Below are 21584 nucleotides of genomic sequence, written 5' to 3'. Positions count from 1 at the left end.
TTTTAATTCCCGCTACTGCTTTTTCTTTATTAACCTCGGCGACCGTTGGCTTTAATAAAACACCCTCCTCTACCTCAGCGGTCGCCGGCTTTTCAAAACCCCGTGTCGCGATTTCTACCCCCGTCATTGTACCCGTGCTTTTCTCCACTTCGCTCAACCAGCGCTTTTCGACTCGCGTTACCTCCTCGTGCACCCCTGGGACCCTTTCGCCCAACTTGCGGTCTCTGTCCCTCTGCTCCCTTTCCTCCCTATCGGCCCTCATTCCGTTTATCATTTCTTCACCCGACTTAACCATAAGGGCCTTTATTTGTTCGAAAAAGAGGTCCCAATCTACCAGCGGCGCTACTACGGTCGCGGCAAAATTTGGTGCCGCTTCACCCACGTGCGTGAGGACGCCATTTTGTGCACCTGATACACCCTCAACCACACCTTCTTTACTCTCCTCCACCATTTTTTTCCCTAAGTCCTGGGTCGATTCTACCCCGTCTATCTCTCCCACCGGCATCCCGTCGCCTTGAACAGCCATGGCGCGATTTCAAAATTCGGGTTTTATAAAACAAAACAAATTTCGGCCGCTCCAAATTTTGACCAAATTTTTTTTTTTTTCCTCTATTCGTTTTTTTTTTTTAATTTGGTCGGGCCTCGAATCCCACTCCCAGACACCAATTGTTACAGATCGCGGTTAGATGTTATAGACCGAGCGGTGGTGTAAGACCGCGACCTAACAAAACTCACCCGATTCACCCAGACTTTGGCCGTATCGCACCCCAGCTGCTCAATGAGGGAAAAGACGAAAACGACGCAATGCAAAGAGGAAAACGAAGACAAAAAGGTTGGAAATACTACTAAATTTATTTACTATTTACACACATAAGCAAAAAGAAAGCAGGCACGTTTATTTACAGGCACATGAGACGCAGGTGACACAGTGAAAATGATTAGCTTATGCAGACTTGACTTAACTACCCAGGACAGAACAAACAGAACACTGACTCACGCGGGGAATGCCAGGAATGGCAGAAGGTGGACGGCTGGAGGTGCACGCTTGGTGGAGCCAACACGGAGCTTGGTGGAGCCAACACGGAGCTTGGTGGAGGGGAACGCTCGGTGGAGCCAACACGGAGCTTGGTGGAGCCAACATGGAGCTTGGTGGAGGGGAACGCTCGGTGGAGCCAACACGGAGCTTGGTGGAGGGGAACGCTCGGTGGAGCCAACACGGAGCTTGGTGGAGCCAACACGGAGCTTGGTGGAGGGGAACGCTCGGTGGAGCCAACACGGAGCTTGGTGGAGGGGAACGCTCGGTGGAGCCAACACGGAGCTTGGTGGAGCCAACACGGAGCTTGGTGGAGGGGAACGCTCGGTGGAGCCAACACGGAGCTTGGTGGAGCCTTGGTGTGACGGGTTCTCTCTTCTCTGTAAAAGCTCAACCGTCGTGTCTCTGGTAAAAGCTCAACTCTTCCAGTCTCTTGTAAAAGCGAATCTCTCTGACTCCTCTCCACGGCTTGGGCTCCCTTGTGTCTGCCGGTAAAAACTCATCTCCTTTGGCCACACCCCTGCCTTGGGTTATATAGGCCCCCGCCCCTCAACCTTTGCGAACCTCCCCGACCGCTCTTCCTCCGCCCTCTGTAGCCAAACCCCTGGCTCATGGTTGGTCGAGCGGGGCTGGTTCACTCCTCCCCCTCTATGACGAGGTGGAGACACGCCTTTCTTCCCCAACCCTGCCTCGTGGCCAATGGCGGCAATTGGATCGGAGGTAATTGGTGATGGGAATGGAAGGGAATCTATCTCTTTCACTGGTGCAATGGAGTACTTCAATTAATGGGAGACACAGCCTTACCCTAAAACACAGAATAAGAGATAACTATCAACAGGTATATTCTATTACTTGGCTGACGTGTATGCTTGTGGACTATGGGACGCCCTTTTGGTCTTTACACAGCTCCGGAGGCAGGAGGCACAGAATAAACAATAATCACAATAGTACAGCACACAATCAAAAAATATACAGTCCGCATATCCACAACAATATATACATATTATCCCGGAGCGTTTGCCCAGGAAAGGCGAGAGGGGGCGTGGCCCAGCGTCCTGGCAAGTTGAGGGCGAGCATGCCCGGGCATGCCCGGGCATCCCGACCGAGGCCTGGCGAGTTGAGCGCGGGCCTGCCCGGGCGTCCTGGACGAGCCCGACATGGTGATCGCTCCGCGTCCTTGATAGGTGCAAGGCGATTGTGAAAACCCAGCGGTAGCCGCTACACACGTCCCCCCAGAATCGACTTGCACCGGCAGGGTCAATTTGAGGGGGGTCCTGATGACCCGGCCGAAGCGACCCCTGGCGGGTCGTGGGAGGGGGTCCGGTGTGGTGGTGGGCGGTCGAGTGGGGGGCACCGTGGACGGGGGGCGGCCTCGCCGCGGCGGAAGGGCCACCCGTGGTGGGTGGTCGACGTCCACGTGCGCCAGCTTGAGGCGGTCCACCGCAATCCGGTCCGACCTGCCGCCGATGTCGATGACGAACGACTTGTCGTCCCGTCGCAGCACCCGGAAGGGCCCGTCGTACGGCGGCCGGAGTGGCCCCCGATGTGCGTCGTGATGCACAAAAACATACTCCGCTGTGCGAAGTGCTGGGGGGACGTAGGACTGGGGGTCACCGTGGTGGGATGTTGGCACGGGGGCAAACCGTCGGGCGGCCTCCTGGAGGTCCGAGCGCTGGTGAGCTGCGGACCAGGGACTGGTAGCGTCGGGCACGAATTCGCCCGGGACGCGTAGCGCCTGGCCATAGACAAGCTCGGCGGTGGATACCTGGAGGTCCTCCTTGGGGGCCGTGCGGAGGCCCAAAAGGACCCACGGCAGCCGGTCGGCCCAACCGCCGTCTTGAAGGCCGGCCATGAGCGCGGCCTTCATGGAGCGGTGGAATCGCTCGCACAACCCGTTTGCTTGGGGGTGGTAGGCCGTAGTACGGTGGAGCTTGACCCCCAGGTTGCGGGCGACCGCGCCCCACAGCTCGGAGGTGAACTGTGGTCCGCGGTCTGACGAGATGTCCGCCGGTGCGCCGAAGCGGGCGACCCGGGTGGTGATGAAAGCCTGCGCCACGTCGGCGGTGGTGGTGGTGGAGACGAGGGGAACGGCCTCCGGCCACCTGGTGGTCCTGTCCACCATGGTGAGCAGGTGTGTGAACCCCCGTGACGGGGGGAGGGGGCCCACCAGATCCACGTTGACGTGGTCGAAACGTCGTTCGGGCACGGTGAAAGGTGCCAGCGGGGCCTGGGTGTGTTGGTGGACCTTGGCCCGTTGGCAGGCCATGCAGGTGCTGGTCCAATCGCGGACGTCCCGACGAAGGCCGTGCCAGACGAATCGCGCCGACACCAGCTTCTGGGAAGCTTTCCGGCCCGGGTGGGAAAGGCCGTGGAGGGAGGCGAAGATGCGGCGTTGCCATGTGACGGGCACGATGGGGCGAGGCTGGCCTTGGGAGACGTCGCAGAGCAGGACAGTGTCCGCGAAGGGGATGTCGGCCAGGCGGAGGCCCGTGTCCGCCGCCCGGAGGGCTTGCACCGTGGTGTCGGTGGTTTGGTCCGCCGCCATAAGCGCAAAGTCCACGCCCAGGTGGACCGCGTTCGCGCTGGCCCGGGAAAGACAGTCAGCCACGGCGTTGTTTTTGCCGGCGACGTGCCGGATGTCCGTGGTAAACTCCGACACGGCGGAGAGGTGGCGCTGTTGGCGGGCCGACCACGGCTCCGTGACCTTGGCCATGGCGTAAACCAACGGCTTGTGGTCGACGAACGCCGTGAAAGGTCGGCCCTCCAGGAGGTGGCGGAAATGGCGGACGGCCAGGTGTAGACCGAGGAGCTCCCGGTCAAACGTGCTGTATTTGAGCTCGTTCGGCCGGAGCTGCCGGCTGAAAAAAGCGAGTGGCTGCCACACCCCGTTCACCCATTGCTCATGTACGGCGCCCACCGCGTAGTCGGAGGCATCCGTGGTGAGGGCGATGGGAGCGTTGAGCACCGGGTGAGCGAGCAGTGTTGCGTCGGCGAGGGCCCGCTTTGAGCTTTGGAAGGCCGCATCCATTGCTGCGGACCAGACAACGACGTGCTTGGCCGGCTTGCCCCGGAGGGCTTCGTAGAGGGGCCGCATGAGTTGAGCAGCGCGGGGCACGAAGCGGTGATAAAAATTCACCATTCCCAGGAATTCCTGCAGGGCCTTTATGGTGCAGGGACGCGGGAACGTGGTGATGGCCTCGACCTTGGTTGGCAGCGGCACGGCCCCGTTCTTGGTGATGTGGTGGCCCAAAAAATCAACGGCCGTCGTGCCGAAGTGGCATTTGGCCGGGTTGACGATGAGGCCGTGCTCGCTGAGGCGCCCGAACAGTGTTCGGAGGTGGAGGAGGTGCTCGGCCCGGGACGTGCTGGCGACGAGGATGTCGTCCAGGTAAACGAAAAGGAACGGCAGGTCACGCAGCACGCCGTCCATCAAGCGCTGGAACGCCTGAGCCGCGTTCTTGAGACCAAACGGCATCCGCAAGAATTCGAATAAGCCGAACGGCTTGATGACTGCCATTTTAGGGACGTCGGCCGCCCTGACAGGTACCTGGTGATATCCCCGTATGAGATCAATTTTCAAAAAAATGACCCGTCCCGCCAGACGGGCGGAGAAGTCTTGGATATGCGGGATCGGGTACCTGTCGGGGGTGGTAGCGTCATTGAGACGGCGGTAGTCGCCGCACGGGCGCCATCCACCCCCCGGCTTTGGCACGATGTGCAGTGGCGAGGCCCACGCGCTATCGGAGCGCCGCACGATGCCGAGGTGCTCCAACGCGTCGAATTCGGCCTTCGCCACGGCGAGCTTGGCTGGGTCGAGGCGGCGGGCCCTGGCGTAGACCGGCGGGCCCGTGGTTGGTATGTGGTGCTCGATCCCATGCCGTACTGCGACGGCCGAAAACGTCGGCCGCGTGAGGGCCGGGAACTCCGTGAGCAGGCGAGCAAACTCGTTCGCCGCCGGGACGGCGCATGCCAGCTCGGTCGGCGCGGAGCTGCTCAATGTGCATACCAGGGAGCTGAAGGTTTCGGCGTTGATTAAACGACGCCGTTGGACGTCCACCAGCAGTCCGTGTGCGCAGAGGAAGTCGGCGCCTAGCAGAGCCATGGGCACGTTTGCGGTTACAAACGTCCAAGCAAAGCGTTGGCCGCCGAAGCAGAGGGTGACGTTGCGCGGGCCGAAGGTGCGGATGGTCGATCCGTTGGCCGCAACCAAGGAGGGGCCGCAAACCGCGGATTGCCTGTCCTGGTCAGAGGCGGGTATGACGCTCAGCTGGGCGCCGGTGTCGCACAGGAAGCGCCGTCCGGACGCTTTATCCGTGATGAACAGTAAGTTGCCCGTGTGGCCGGCGCTCATGGCTGGTAATGAACACCGGCCCGGCCGTTTCCCGGCCTGCCGAAGGTGCACGGGGGTCGGCATGTCCCGGCCTTCTGTCCGAACCTGGCATGATAGTAACACCACGCTTGGTCAGGTGGAGGCTCCGATCGTCGTGCTGGAGGTGGTCGGCTCGGTGTAGCGGCCGCCAATTGCGTCGGCAGTTCGGTCGTCGACCGTGCCGGGTGCTCGGGCGCCATGGGTGTTGCGTCGGACGGCGGTGGGTCCCATGTCGCCGCTGCGATGCGCTGTCCTGCGGCGGAGATCTTGTCGGCTTCTCTGGCAAGGGCCCGGGGATCTGTGATCGTCGTGCTTGCCAGGGCGAGGCGTACCGGGTTAGGCAGCTGACGGAGGAACAGCTCCCGGAACAGGAATGCCGGAGAGTGCTCGCCGAGCAGTGAAAGCATGTAGTCCATTCGCTCGGAAGGGCGCGTGTCGCCAAGCTCGGGCAGGTCGAGCAGGCGCCGTGCGCGTTCCGCCGATGGGAGGGCGAAAGCGTCGAGGAGAAGCTTCTTAATCGCGCCGTATTTGTCAGCGGCTGGCGGGCTCTCGAGGAGGCTCAGGGCGCGGGCCGCGGTGGCCGAACCGAGCGCTGCTACCACATGGTGGAAGCGGGTGTCGTCGGCCGTGATGCCTCGCAGGGCGAACAGGGAATCCGCCTGTGCGAACCAAACCGCCGCGTGAGCCTCCCAGAAGGTAGGCAGTTTAAGGGCGACTGCCGTGTCCATGTCGGTAGGTCACCAATGAAGGAGCTGGGGCTCCCACGTCGATCGGAAGAATGGACGCGACAAAAAGCTGGAATTCATCCGAGTTGCTTTAATCAAACCAAACACTCAGGCACTCTGAAAAGCCCGTTTATCGGGCAGCAATATATATACATATTATCCCGGAGCGTTTGCCCAGGAAAGGCGAGAGGGGGCGTGGCCCAGCGTCCTGGCTGTGGCCTGGCAAGTTGAGCGCGGGCCTGCCCGGGCATCCTGGACGAGCCCGGCATGGTGATCGCTCCGCGTCCTTGATAGGTGCAAGGCGATTGTGAAAACCCAGCGGTAGCCGCTACAGTACTGTCATAAAATAATATATTTAGGGTTGCTGAAAGACAGAAATGTATAATTGAGGATGTTAAAGAATAAGAATTGTTACTGCAATGCTGTTAAAGTTTTTGCCCAGGCCGAAGCTTAACCAAATGGATCTAGAATTCCTTATCTTTTTGTCAGGACCATCTGTTCATCCTCTGTTCCGAATATATCGTTACTGTTCCTGATCATTATTCCTGGCACCTCCCTATCAGGATGCAAATTCCTTTGGTGCCTCCCTCCTTTTTATACTGCTTAAAGATTCCACTCTCGCAGTGGCTTAAATGATAAAATGAAAAGTACTTAAATTTGTTTTTATCCTTGTGAAAAAGAGGTCAAGGGGGTTAGCCAGACAGCTCGGTTAGTGGCATTGCTTGCCATCTAGTCAAGTCCGGGTTTGGTTTAAAATTGGGCCATGCATTCCCGAAAAACTACCATTCTCAGGTGCAATGTTCCCTGGATGCACTGTATGTATCTCATTGTGTACCCTGTACAGATGAGAATGTAAAGCCAGCTGTCCCATCTGTAATTTGGTTGTGGGTGTTCGATTCCATGATGTCCCAGAAAGAATGCGCCATTGTTTCCTACCCAAGCCAAATTCCCTCTTTGTAGATGTTAGAGATTGCAAGCAGTCTTCTTTGCAAGTACATAATAAATGGAAGATGGTCTTTCTGCTTTCAATAAATACATTCTGCATTCCATAACACCAATGGTAATCTCTATTTTTCTTGGCAATTTGGTTGATGAATGTACATTATGTCATGAACTGGTAGTAGATTATATTGGCTTTGTTCAAAACACAAATGCATTGACGTCGTTGTTTTGAATTCATGCTCAACAGAGTCTTTATGGAGAAGCACAAATGGAGAGGCAACAGCCCGATATATCAGAGGGCAATGACCGGCTTGTATTCACGGAAACGAATAATGATCACAAGGTAGGTCACATGCTAATAATGAGACTGAATGAATGAATTTAGGTGAATGAATGAATGGGTTAAATGAATTTAGGTGCAACATTGGTTAAATGTATAACTCTTATCTGCTGCCTTAATCTTGTTTTAAGCCAAAGCATGTGCAAACTTAATGATTACAGGCATGCCAGATGTCTGCTGCCAGCATATGTCTGCCATTTTTCATTAAATTGTCTGCTAAAAGATTAAATATCAAATTGGTCGATACAAGGTATGCATGCATGTTGAAGTTAACACCCTCTCCCTCACTCTCCCTGCGCTCTCTACTTTCTCTCCTTACTAACACCGAGGTGATTAAGGACAGTTTAATATGAATATTCAACAAAAAGGCATGTTTTTTTCATGGTTCGTCAGCATACGTAAATAACTTGATTTTTTTTTTTCCCATGCATTTTTCTTCAATTCCTACCATGATCACATCATAATATACCATATAATAATGTTCAAGTATGTGAGCATTTTCTATTTCCTAATTTATTTATTGTGCCTCCGCCCACAAAGTCGCATTATGTTTTCGGGTTATTCGTCCATCCGTCCGTACGGGCTAAACCTCGTTTTTCTCAGCAACCATATGTCCGATTGAGACAAAACTTTCAGAGTAGGAGTGACACCCATGCAGAATGTTTTTATGATAATTGTGACGTCATCGGTCACGTGGGTATGGCAGCCATCTTGGATTGAAAGCAAATAATTAAATAATTGTTTCTCAGAAAGCGCTAAATGGAAAAATTTGAAACTTGGCACATTGTCAAGTACTCCCAATGTGGAACAAAAGCATGATAATAATGACATCATAGGTGAAGTGGTATACCAGCCAAAAATGTTTTAATCGAATTCCTTATCCTAAAAATCTGAAATTGCATGCACATGATCTATGACCCATTTGTATTGAAATATAAAATTTATGACATCATAGGTCACATGGTTTAGCAGCCATTTTGGATTGAAGGGAAATATTAAATAATTATATCTCTGAAACCGCTCACCCTGTCGATGCAAAATTTTACAAATATCATCTAACAGCACTGTTACATATAGCTTGAAAATGATGACATTACGTGGTTTGGCAGCCATCTTTGATAGAAAAACAAACATTATCCGATCAACATGAAACTTCACAAACGTGATCCACTACCCATACATGTGCAGAGTGGTGGCATCTACCCGTTGTGGGACTATGCAGAGGCATATTGGTGACAGCCACATTGTTCTAGTTTTTCTATTAGTTTCATACTTCAATTTCACCTTTCTTTTTCATGCTGTTCTACACTACATGGCCAAAAGTATGTGGACACCCAAACATCACACCCGTATGTGCTTGTCGAACATCTCATTCCAAAAGCATGGGCATTAATATGGAGTTGGTCACCCCTTTGCTGTTATAACAGCCTCCATTCTTCTGGGAAGGCTTTCCACTAGATGTTGGAACATTTCTGTGGGGATTTGCTTCCATTCAGCCACAAGAGCATTAGTGAGGTTGGGCACTGATGTTGGGCGATTAGGCCTGGCTCTCAGTCGGCATTCCAATTCATCCCAAAGGTGTTCGATGGGGTTGAGGTCAGGCCTCTGTGCAGGCCAGTCAGGTTCTTCCACACCGATCTCGACAAACCATTTCTGTATGGACTTCGCTTTGTGCACGGGGGGGCATTGTCATGCTGAAACAGGAAAGGGCGTTCCCCAACCTGTTGCCACAAAGTTGGGAGCACACAATCGTCTAGAATGTCATTGTATGCTGTAGCGTTAGGATTTCCCTTCACTGGAACTAAGAGGCCTAGCACAAACCATGAAAAACAGCCCCAGACCATTATTCCTCCTCCACCAAACTTTACAGTTGGTACTATGCATTTGGGCAGGTAATGTTCTCCTGGCATCCGCCAAACCCAGATCCATCCGGCGAACTGCCAGATGGTGAAGCGTGATTCATCACTCCAGAGAAAGCGTTTCCATTGCTCCAGAGTCCAATGCCGGGCGAGCTTTACACCACTCCAGCCGACGCTTGGCATTGCGCATGGTGATCTTAGGCTTGAGTGCGGCTGCTCAGCAGAGGAAACCCATTTCATGAAGATCCCGACGAACAGTCGTTGTGCTGACGTTGCTTCCAGAGGCAGTTTGGAACTTGGTAGTGAGTGTTGCAACCGAGGACAGATGATTTTTATGTGCTTCAGCACTCGGCGGTTCCGTTCTGTGAGCTTGTGTGGCCTACCACTTTACGGCTGAGATATTGTTTCTCCGAGACGTTTCTACTTCACAATAACAGCACTTACAGTTGACTGGGGCAGCTCTAGCAGGGCAGAAATGTGACGAACTGACTTGTTGGAATGGTGGCATCCTAAGAAGCTGCCACGATGAAAGTCACTGAGCTCTTCAGTACAGCCCATTCTCCTGCCAATGTTTGTCTATGGAGATTGCATGGCTGTGTGCTTGATTAATATTTACTCGTCAGCAATGGGTGTGGGTGAAACAGCCAAAACCACTAATTAGAAGGGGTGTCCGCATACTTTTGGCCATGTAGTGTATCTTTCCATATAAAAATTAGTTATTTAACTCGATAACAATGCATCATATTGTCTAATGCTTTAAATGCATTGCTTGGTCATTTCTGCAGCAGGTGATTCACGTGCACAATTCTTGATACCTTTCTAAACTTTGTTTTCATGCTTGCCTTTTCCTTTTGGAGAGAGCGACACAGAACGAGACAGAGAGGAGAACAACAATATAATAATAATAATAATAATACATTTATTTTATACTAGCCGAAACCCGTGGAACATCCACGGAAGGGAGGATGTGGTGCATGGATAGAGTGTACCATTATGGATGGCATAGGGGATTTGCTTCTCCGAGTAAGAGTTGGGAAGAAAGATGAGAATGAAGAGTGCGTATATGAACAACGATCGCCGACACCGGCACAAATGCATGCTCTGGATTGTCCACTTAGTGGACGGCTTGCTTTCGCCTTCGCCTGTCCAATCAGCGGACGGCTTGCTTCGCCTTCGCCCAGCAGACGCCAATACGATGGCGTCGTAAGATGGCGTCGTATCGGCAGTTAATCGGATGCTTTTGCGCCCCAACGTTGGCTAATTCAGATTTTTCGAGTATGGCTGTACGTGATAAACAAAGAGCGCGGTTCGTAGATCGTAAATCCATTAGTGCCGTGGGCATCGGGTCACTGGGTGCGGCGTAAAAGGGATAACAAAGTCGAGTCCTTACGCTATTATTATATAGACGAGCCGAAACCCGTGGAACATCCACGGAAGGGAGGATGTGGTGTATGGATAGAGTGTACCATTATGGATGGCATAGGGGAGCGCTCATGCGATCTTCTTCTTCCGTTAAGCTACAATTTTTTATCTTTAAGTTAAGTCCAATCAGTCCTCTCTGCTCGAAGTGCTCAGGCCATGCCTTCCCGCTCTCATACTTTTATTTCCGTTCGGTGTAGAAAGAGATTGACATATCGTTCGTCTGTTTTCAGCTCGTTATCTTTAAGCTTCCTTACGTCTCGCCACCTGCTACACCTCTCTGAGTTACGAGGATTTATGCAACGCACCCCGAGTATCGCAACGTCACTCCATTTAACTTTATTAAAATGACGATAAAGATGTTTCCTTATATATCCTAATTTAAAATGTTCAAGGGAATAAAAAGACAATTTGGTTCACACCACTCGACTGTCCAATCAGCGGACGGCTCGCTTCGCCTTCGCCCAGCAGACGCCAATACGATGGCGTCGTAAGATGGCGTCGTATCGGCAGTTAATCGGATGCTTTTGGGCCCCAACGTCGGCTAATTCAGATTTTTCGAGTATGGCTGTACGTGATAAACAAAGAGCGCGGTTCGTAGATCGTAAATCCATTAGTGCCGTGGGCATCGGGTCACTGGGTGCGGCGTAAAAGGGATAACAAAGTCGAGTCCTTACGCTATTATTATATAGATAGCGCTTTTCAAGAAGCCCAAAGACGCTTTGACAGAGTACAAAAAAAACAAGTGCAGAAAGACAAAAATCAACAGGTAAATAATCAAAGCAAAAGGAAGGAGAAGGAGAAGGAGAAGAGATAGTCAGGGGTTAAATGCTGTGGGTTAAATGTTGAATGCAGTGTTGAACAGGTGGGTCTTGAGTGATGTTTTGAATGTGATGAGTGAGGAGGAGTCTCTGATGGTGTGAGGTAGTGAGTTCCAGAGAGTGGGAGCAGCGATGGAGAAGGCCCTGTCCCCCCAGGATCTGAATTTGATCCGCATGGGGGGGGGGGGGGTCAGCTCGTTGGTACCAGCAGAGCGGAGGTTGCGGGTGGGAGTGTGTCTGGAGAGGAGGTCAGTCAGGTAGGATGGGGCCAGGTTATGGAGGGCTTTGTAGGTCAAGAGGAGGATTTTGTACTGGATTCTCTGTGGGATGGGGAGCCAGTGAAGCTTGTAAAGGAAGGGGGTGATGGGGTGATGTGGTCATGGGTCCGGGAATGGGTGAGTAGACTGGCAGCGGAGTTCTGAATGTATTGGAGTTTATTGATGATTATTGAGGGTGAACCAAAGAGGAGGCTGTTGCAGTAGTCCAGATGGGAGGTGAGAAGGCGTGGATGAGGGTTTCTGCAGCCGTGGAGGAGAGGGATGGACGGAGACGGGCGATGTTTTTCAGGTGAAAGCAGGCTGTCTTTGTGATATGTTTAGTGTATTTGTCGAAGGAGAGGGTTTGGTCAAAGATGATGCCAAGATTCCGGATGTGAGGGGAGGTGGATACTGGGAAACCGTCGATGTTGAGGGCAAAGTTATGGGTGGATTTGGTGAGCGTTTTTGGGCCAATGATGATTATTTCAGATTTATCATAGTTAAGTTTGAGGAAGTTGATTTGAAGCCAGGATTTTATTTCAGTGATGCAGTTTGTCAGGATAGAGTGGGTGGCGGTGGAGATGGACTTGGTGGAGATGAAAAGCTGGATGTCATCGGCGAAGCAGTGGAATTGGAGTCCATGACGGCGGATTAAGTGACCAAGGGGGGACAGGTACAGGATGAAGAGGAGGGGGCCAAGAACTGAACCTTGGGGGAGGGGAGCAGTGGGGGATTTGCAGTTATTGATGGAGATGAACTGGCGTCTGTCGGAGAGGTATGATTTGATCCAAGAGAGGGCAGTGCTGGTAATGTTAAAGGTGGTTTCAAGTCGGGTGAGGAGGATGGTGTGATTGATGGTGTCAAAGGTGGCGATGAGGTCGAGGAGGATGAGAATGTTGTGGTTGCCAGTGTCAGAGGAGAGGAGAAGGTCGTTGCTGATTTTGAGGAGAGCAGTTTCAGTACTGTGGTTGGAGCGGAATCCGGATTGGGATGTCTCATACAGGTTATTGGCAGAGAGGTGATGTTTAAGTTGAGTGGCTACAGCGCGTTCCAAAACTTTTGACAGAAAGGGTAGGTTGGAGATGGGTCTGAAGTTGTTTCGGGTGTCAGGGTTGAGTCCAGGTTTTTTCAGAATGGGGGTAACAGCAGCAATTTTGAGGGATGGTGGGATGATGCCTGTAGACAGGGAGGAGTTAATTTTATCAGTGATAAGTAGAGAGAGAGCAGGAAGGGAGGCCTTGACAAAGCTGGAGGGGATGGGGTCAAGAGTGCAGGTGGCAGTTTTCATTCCTATGAGGAGTTCAGAGAGGTCAGTAGGGGAGACTGGGGAGAACTGAGACAGGGGTTGGCAGGATAAGGGGGGCCAGGTGGTTTGAGGGGGAGCAGGTGCGGTGGTGGTTAAGCTGCTGTGGATGTTGTCAATTTTGCTTTGGAAGAATGAAAGGAAGGAGATGCAGTTGTCCACTGTGAATGACTGGGTGGTGGTGTCCAGGGGGCTGAGGAGTTTGTTTATTGTAGAGAAGAGTGCTTTTGGGTTTCCAGAGCCAGAGTGGATAATTTGATAGTAGTAGGCGGAGCGGGCGTGGGAGAGGGCATCTTTGTAGTGTTGTCGGTGGTCCTTGTAGGCTTGGGAGTGAATTGTGAGACCTGTTTTATTGCGGAGTCTTTCAAGTTGGCGAGCACGACTTTTCATCAGGCGGAGTTCAGGGGTAAACCAGGGAGCAGAATGGGTGAAAGAAACTGTTTTGGTTTTCACGGGCACAAGCTGGTCAAGGCAGGAGGAGATAGTGTGGTTGTAGTAATCAGTGAGGTCAGAAGGGGTGTGGAGGTCAACGAAGGGAGAAGTGGACATTTTTTCAGAGAGGGTGGATGACAATGAGGTAGGTGAAAGAGCGTTTAGCTTACGGAAATTGATAGTGCGATAATGCCTTGGTGCTGGGGTGGGGATGTTGATGGTCATCGTGATGGCTAAGTGGTCAGAGAGGGTGAGGTCGGAGCCAGAGAGATAGTGCAAAATTAATCCAGTAGAGCATACAAGGTCCAGAATGTGCCCACAGTTATGGGTAGGAAAGTTGACTTGTTGAGTGAGGTTAAAGCAGGTGAGTAAATCGGTGAAGTCAGTGGTTATTGTGGAGTCAGTGGAGTCCATGTGGATATTGAAATCACCGAGGAGGAGGATTGAGGGGGAGAGGGAACAGAGCTGGGTCAGAAAGTAGGAGAAGTCAGACAGGAATGATGGGTGTGGTTTGGGAGGGCGGTAGACGACAGCCATGACTGACTGTGTGTGACCAGAGAGTTTAAAAGCCAGGTGTTCAAATGATGGAGCAGATGAGATGGAGATGAGGCTGGTCTTGATGTCCTGTCGGTGAATTACGGCAATTCCACCACCTCGGCCCTCCGAGCGTGGTTTATTGATGTAAGAATATCCATTGGGTGTAGTGAGGTTGAGTGAGTCCAGAGGTTGTTGCCAGGTTTCAGTGAGACAGAGAAAGTCCAGTTTATTTTCCAGAATGTAGTCGATCAGGATGAGGCTTTTGTTGTTGAGGGACCGGGCATTGAACAGGGTGAGCTTGATGTTGCTTTGTACGGTGGGGATGAACTCAGGTTCATCTGAGTTCATCATAATGACATAATGACATAATGACATAATGACAGCAAAAGAACGACTGTGTCACTATGCATTTTGTCATTATGCCATTAATTGAAGTATGAATTACCAAGCAGTGACAGAGGCCAATTAATTTAGCACAAAGAGAGCAGGACACATCAAGACACCATTTTTTCCCCAAAAAAAATATTTTTTTTTTTTTTTTTTTTTTGCTAAACCACAGTGGAAGATTCAATGAATATCGGAAATGCAAATCACTATAATTCAGTAAATCTACACTTAACTGACATTTTTCTTATCTTAATCCTTAAAGTTGTTATCTTAATTCTTAGGACCGGCAGAGAAGATAAGTGAGAAGCAAGTTGAGGAAGCGATAAAAGCAATGAAGAGTAGAAAAGGGGGAGGGCCGACGGGAGTTGTGGGAGATATGTTGAAGGCAGCAGGAAGTTGGCATGTGAAGAGAATGACAGAGATCTGCAATCTGGTGGTGAAAGAAGGCCGCATTCCAGTGAATTGGGAACTGGGTACCCTCGTCCCTCCATACAAGGGGAAAGGTGACCCTCTGGACTGTGGCTCGTTTCGAGCGATAAAGTTATTGGAGCATGGAATGAAGGTATTGGAAAGGGTGTTTGAGAGGAGGATAAGGAAGAAAGGGAAGATCTATGAAATCCAGTTTGGATTTATGCCAGGAAGAGGAACGACAGACGTGCTTTTTATTGTAAGGCAGTTGCAGGAGAAGTACATGGAGAAGAGGAAGAAGTTGTTTCTTGGGTTTGTTGATCTGGAGAAAGCATTCAATAGGGATCCACGCGAAGTAGTGACTTGGGCAATGAGGAAGTTAGGAGTGGAGGAATGGTTGATCAGAGTAGTGATGGCAATGTACGAAAGAGCGCGCACAGCTGTAAGGACGAAGGACGGGAACAGTGGTGAGTTTGAGTTGAAGGTGGGAGTGCGTCAGGGGCCACAACATCTCGATGGGATTTAGATCCAGGCTTTGACTTGGCCATTCCAGACTTGGCCATTTTTTTTATTTTTTTTTATTTTTTTTTGTATACTGAATCGAGGCTCGTGAAAGAGCTAACATTTATTTCACAAACAAATCAACCAGACAAACAAAACACACAAAAAGAGGGAGCGGAAGACAAGATGGGGAGAGAAGGGGAAACGCACAACCACAACATTTGAGAGCAGGGAGAAGTGTGGGAGGGAGAGGGCTTGGGGGCAGGAGGCATGGGAGGGGGAGGGCGGGGGGGAGAGGTATAAAACACAAGGGGACCGAAATTAGCGGGGGTAGAAAAGATCAAGGTTTTGGATGGGGGAGGATAAGAGATGGTGGTGAACAGCTGTTTTAAAGACCTGGAGGGTGCAGTGGGATTGAAGAGAGTGAGGGAGTTTGTTCCAGAGGCGGGAGAAAAGAGGAATGAAGGAGTGAAGGTGAGCAGAAAGTCTTGATTTTGGCAGTTTAACCATAAGAGGGTTGCAGGCAGATCTTGTGCGACCTGTAGGAATATTTGGGGGACAGAGCCCAGAGAGGGCTGGGGGGGCAAGGCCAGAGAGGAGTCGGTAGAAGACGGAAAGACCACCAACCTGCCTGCGGTGAGTGAGTGAAAGGCCCTTGGAGTTAGCTTCATCGCGGGAGATTCCAATGATTCTGAACGCTTTGGTTTTAACAGCGTAAAGACGGGCTAGGTGTGAGGCAGGAGCACCAGACCAGAGGGGAGAGCAGTATTCCATAGAGCTGCGGATGAAAGCCTTGTATGTGGTGAGGAGCTCAGGTGTGCCAAGGAAGGACTTCGCACGACGGAGGATGCCCAGTCGGCGACTGGCTTTGGAGGCCAGATTTGAAATGTGGTTTTCCCAGGAAAGATCATGGCAAATAGTGAGACCCAAAAGCTTGAGTGACAGAACTTCTTGGAGAGGATTATTCAGAAAGTGGATGGGAGGGTTTTCCAGTCGGTCTTTTCGGAGAGACATCGTAAGAGTGTGAGATTTATCAGGATTGAAAGACATGTTCCATTTGTTTGCCCAGTCTGTGATTTTGTCCAGGTCTGCAGAGAGTGAGGAGGCTGCAGACTGCCGATCTGAGGGATGAGGAATGGAGCGACAGAGAGTGGAGTCGTCAGCAAAGAGATAGGGAGGATTTTCAAGAGAGTCAGAGAGATCATTGATGAAGACCAGAAAAAGCACAGGGCCCAGAACACTACCTTGGGGAACTCCAGCCTGAACAGGAAGAGGAGATGAGAGAAACCCATTCAGGGCCACACGTTGACTACGACCAGAGAGGAAGTCCTGGTATGTTTAGGGTCATTGTCATGTTGCAAGGTCCACCTTCGGTTGAGCTTCAACTTTCCAACAGACGGCCTCACATTATCCTCAAGCACCCTCTGGTACAATGAAGATTTCATAGTGGATTCTATGATGGTGAGCTGCCCCGGCCCTGATGCAGCAAAGCTGCCCCAAACCATAATATTTCCACCACCATGCTTTACAGTTGGTATCAGGTTCTTGTGGTCAAATGCTGTCTTTGGTTTTTGCCAAACATGTCTTCTGGTACTGTGGCCAAATAGCTCTGCCTTTGACTCATCTGTCCAGAGCACATTCTTCCAGAAGTGCTGGTCTTTGCCTACGTGTTCATTGGCAACTTTAGTGTTGCCCTGATGTGCTTTCTGGACAGCAAAGGTTTCCTCCTGGCACACCTCCCATGTAGATCAAATTTGTGCAGCCTCTTTCTAATGGTAGACTCATGCACTTTGACATCAACAGTGGCAAGAGCTACCTGTCGGTCCCGTGATGACATTCTGGGGTTCTTAGAGACTTCTTTCAGCATCTTGCGGTCTGCTCTCGGGCTGAACTTGCTGGGGCGGCCTGGCCTGAACAAGTTGGCAGTTGTTTTGAATCTTCTCCACTTGTAGATGATCTTCCGGACAGTCGAATGATTGATTTCAAATTGTTTGGAGATCTTTTAAAATCCCTTCCCAGACTCATAGGCGTCTATAACCTTCTTTCTGAAGGCCTCAGAGAGCTCTTTTGATCTAGGCATGGTGACGCCGCACACTTCAACAACAAAGAGCAAACCAAACTAAATGTCTGAGGTTTAAATAAGACAGGTTCCTCCAAGATCCTCTCTAGCGATGTTCTAATCATTTGCACCTAAGCTGGTGCACCTGATTCTAATTGTAGGTATGTAAAGTAGTGATAAATGTGGTGTACTTACTTTTTCCACATGCGAAATTTGCATTTATGTTTATTTAAATTATACAATGGACTACAAAATGTAAATGTTTCATGATATTTGTTATATTATATCACCTATATATATATATATAAAACACTGTGTGTGTGTGTGTGTGTGTGTGTGTGTGTGTGTGTGTGTGTGTGTGTGTGTGTGTGTGTGTGTGTGTGTGTGTGTGTGTGTGTGTGTGTGTGTGTGTGTGTGTGTGTGTGTGTGTGTGTGTGTGTGTGTGTGTGTGTGTGTGTGATGTTACCGGTAGACTCCTAAACGGAGAGGCTCACGTACTTGATATTTGGCACAAACATGGCCATTGAGCCTGGGAAGAACATGGTCGACCAAAAAATTTATTTCATAATATTTTAAACCATATTTTTATTTCAGCGAGGAATATTATGACCGAATGGCAAAGCAGCGCGCCGATTCGCTCAGAGCGATCACGTGATGTTCCTTGCCGCCATTAACTCAGTTACGCGTTCGCACGTATTTCAGAGCGAAAAGCGATTCCGTTTTTTTCACATTTCAGCGAGGAACATTGCCATTCACACCACATAGGTTTTTTTCCCTTTCATCTTTAGATCCATATATTTTGCCATAACGTAGCGCATGATGGCTCTCTCGAGCTCGAGTTAGCCAATCACCTGGGAGCATGAGGCCACGTTGGCCACGCCCACAACACGACGCAGAGTTGCAATCGATTGCTCAGAGCGATCACGTGATGTTCCTTGCCGTGCGATTGCGTTTTCGATCTTTTCGATCTTTTCGATTGCGATCGATCGCGATCTCCCCCTCCCCCTCCCCCCCTCTTCTCCCTCACGTTTATACACGGAATGCCGGGTACTTCCCCCCTTCTCTTCTCCCCTCCCCCCTCCCCCTACCCCCCTCCACCCTCCCCCTACCCCCCTCCACCTCCCCCTCCCCCTCCCCCTCCCCCCCTCTCCTCCCCTCCCCCTCCCCTCTCTCCCCCCCCCTCCCCTCCCCCCCCTCCCCTCCCCCTCCCCTCTCCCTCCCCCTCCCCTCCCCCTCCCCCTCTCCTCCCCTCCCCCTCCCCCTCTCCTCCCCTCCCCTCCCCTCTCCTCCCTCCCTCTCCCCCTCTCTCCCCTCCCCTTCCCCCTCTCCTCTCCTCCCCCATCCTCCTCCCCTCCCCCCATACTCCCCTCTCCCCCTCCTCCCTCCCCCGCCCCTCCCCCTGCCCCTCCCCTCCACCGCCCCTCCCCTGCCCCTCCCCTCCCCCTGCCCTCCCCTCCACCCACCCCCTCCCCCTCCCCCCTCCCCCTCCCCCCTCTCCTCTCCTCCCCTCCCCCCTCCCCCTCCCCCCTCTCCTCTCCTCCCCTCCCCCCTCCCCCTCCCCCCTCCCCCCTCCCCTCCCCCCTCTCCTCCCTCCCCCTCCCCCTCCCCCCTCTTCTTCCTCACGTTTATACACGGAATGCCAGGTACTCCCCCCCCCTCTTCTCCCCTCCCCCTCCCCCTCCCTCCTCTCCTCCCCTCCCCCTCCCCCTCCCCCCTCTTCTCCCTCACGTTTATACACGGAATGCGGGTACTCCCCCCCCCCACCTCTTCTCCCCTCCTCCCCTCCCCCTCCCCCTCCCCTCCTCCCCTCCCCTTCCCCCCTCCCCCTACCCCCCCTCCTCTCCCCTCCCCCACCCGGCAATGCCGGGTACTTCTGCTAGTCTATCAATATTGTTGAAATGAAGATCAAATAGCTGTATGTTGAAATATGTTGAAAAAGTGAAAACTTTACATGGGGTGTACTTACTTTTTCACGTGACTGTACATGACGTACGCATTGAAGAGAGACTAACGAAGGAGAGTAAAATCTGGACCAATGACCACAAGGTGTTGTATCAGAAACGGGCATTGACCTCTTCTGGGCTGACCACTCATCAAAGCTGGCCTCCAAGCCAGCTGCAAGTTGGTCATCCTCCATCGTTACAAGTCATTCTTTGAAAATCAGTGCTTCTCAGCCTCCAAGCTTTTGTCCATAGCTCAGTGAGTGATACTCTCCCCGATGGGCTGGCAACCCAGTATCACATCTATTTGTCCTGGATTATGTGGAATCTAAAACACTAACAAAAGGCAGAAGCACAAGAACTGTTGCCATTACGTCACAGACAGGTTAGTGGTCTCTTGGTCTCTCTCTATCTCTCTATCTCTCTATCTCTCTATCTCTCTATCTCTCTCTCTCTCTCTCCTCTGAACCCCTCCTGATCCTCCAGAATGCACATATTCTTCCAGAAACCACTCCTTGTTTAACTCCCCAAATGCAAGATTAGTGCCCACCTTCATTCTTTTTTACTCTTTTTTTCACATCTTGGCAACTGCCTACCTAAAGCTGTTCAATTTGTACGCTTCATACTAAGGCTTCAAGCTAGTGGTAAACCGTTATCATGTTATCCTACATCCCTACCCGCAATCATTTCTACCCTCATTAACCCCCAAACACCAACCCTCTTACTTGCAGGTTACTGTGCATTTCACTCGACACTCTTGGCCTCCCCCCCCCCCCCCCGTACCTCTCCCCCACAGTATATTCTCTTTGGCCTTTCCTGCATCACTCGAGATTTTGTATACAAAAAGAAATGCTGCCTCCTGTACGTGAGCAAGACCTGTACAAATGGCAATATGTTGAACCAGTTTGAGATAAAAATTGGTGATTTAAATTATATTCAAAATAAATATTTCTGTTAACACACACGGTCTGGGAAAGCCTTGTAATATTCACGAACCAAACAGAGATAGCTGGTGGAGAAAGAAATAGTATTGCAGGTCAATCGGAGGATGAGGCAGGGCAAGTAACACACGAGAATTGGGGAAAGGAGGGTGGGGGGGGGGGGGTGGGGGGCGGGGGAAGGTAGTGAATGGATTATGAGCTGGATACAACATGAGAATGAGATGAGGAAATCAGTGGATAAGGTTGGGATGGGGAAACAGTGAATAAATGGAGAAAACGATTTGATGGACGTGTGCGAACTCTTGCCCGCTGCCCTTTCCACCCTCCCCTCCCCCCACATTCTGGGAGATAGAAGAAGAAAGCAGGGCAGAGGAGTGAGAGGGAGATGTGTAATGAGTGGGAGATGTCTTATCATAGCTTAATATCACAGCTTAAAATGTCTTATCATAGCAAGCAGAGTACCCACCACACTAAAATTGAGAGTACTGGAGGTGAGGACTGCAACAATAACAGAACTAACCTAAAATGAAAAGCAGTAAGCAGGAGAGGTTGGAGGGTAATTGAAGTATCTCTATTGATTGAAACAAAGATGGGTGATGTTGGAATGCTGTTTTGGATAAAGGACCAAGCCAGTCATACCTCACGGTGGTCAGAGCAGAGATGCATGAAGTGTCTTTGTGAGTGTGGAGTTCTAGGATGATGGAAGCCAGTGGAAAGAATTTCAAATGAATAAGATGAATCGACGTGAAGCAAGGATGAAATAAGTCAAATGGAAATACCGGTGAATAGATGAGCATTTAAAGTTGCACAGACTTACCAGAAATGTCAAAGCAGAGCTGGATGAAGTTAAACTGCTTGAATGCCGAAGTGTGAAAAAATGTATTTAATTTATGATGAGGAAAAGCACAGCCAAGCTTGGTTGGACCTGCTTCGAGATTGGTGGGGAAAGTGCACACATTTGACTGAGGATGAGTTATCCAGACAGGTTGTGAAGACACCCATTGAGAGGATATCCATGGTATACTACGAAAAGAGCAAAATGATAATCTGGGACAACAAATTTGAATTGCGAATCTTCATTCGGGTAAGATGGAATCGGCAAGCGCAGTACAATAATTGACTGTGAGGCATGTAAGGCCGAAAGCTCCAGGCGTTTTACTGGTGGTGAAGTGAAAAAGGAAATGGAAACTGGAGTAAAAAAAATAAATATATATATCACCATATTCACCAAATTCACCAAAAATAATCATCAAATCAAAATCATCAAATCAAATCAAATCAAATGTGATGATGAACACATATCAAAACAAA

At 51.0% G+C, this 21584-nt stretch overlaps 1 protein-coding gene across 1 annotated transcript in view; it reads left to right on the top strand.

The window, feature by feature from the left end:
• INPP5A (inositol polyphosphate-5-phosphatase A) overlaps positions 1-21584 on the top strand; it is a gene marked incomplete in the record, with an annotated part of 188074 nt that overhangs the window by 150900 nt on the left and 15590 nt on the right. Inside the window, 1 exon segment of the mRNA XM_078774340.1 lies at positions 7317-7412. Coding sequence (XP_078630466.1) covers positions 7317-7412 — 96 coding nt within the window.

The sequence above is a fragment of the Myxine glutinosa genome, chromosome 3 (genome assembly GCF_964187855.1).
Source record: "Myxine glutinosa chromosome 3, kmMyxGlut1.1, whole genome shotgun sequence".
Lineage (NCBI taxonomy): Eukaryota > Metazoa > Chordata > Myxini > Myxiniformes > Myxinidae > Myxine > Myxine glutinosa.
This window is presented reverse-complemented; position numbering and strand designations above follow the sequence as displayed.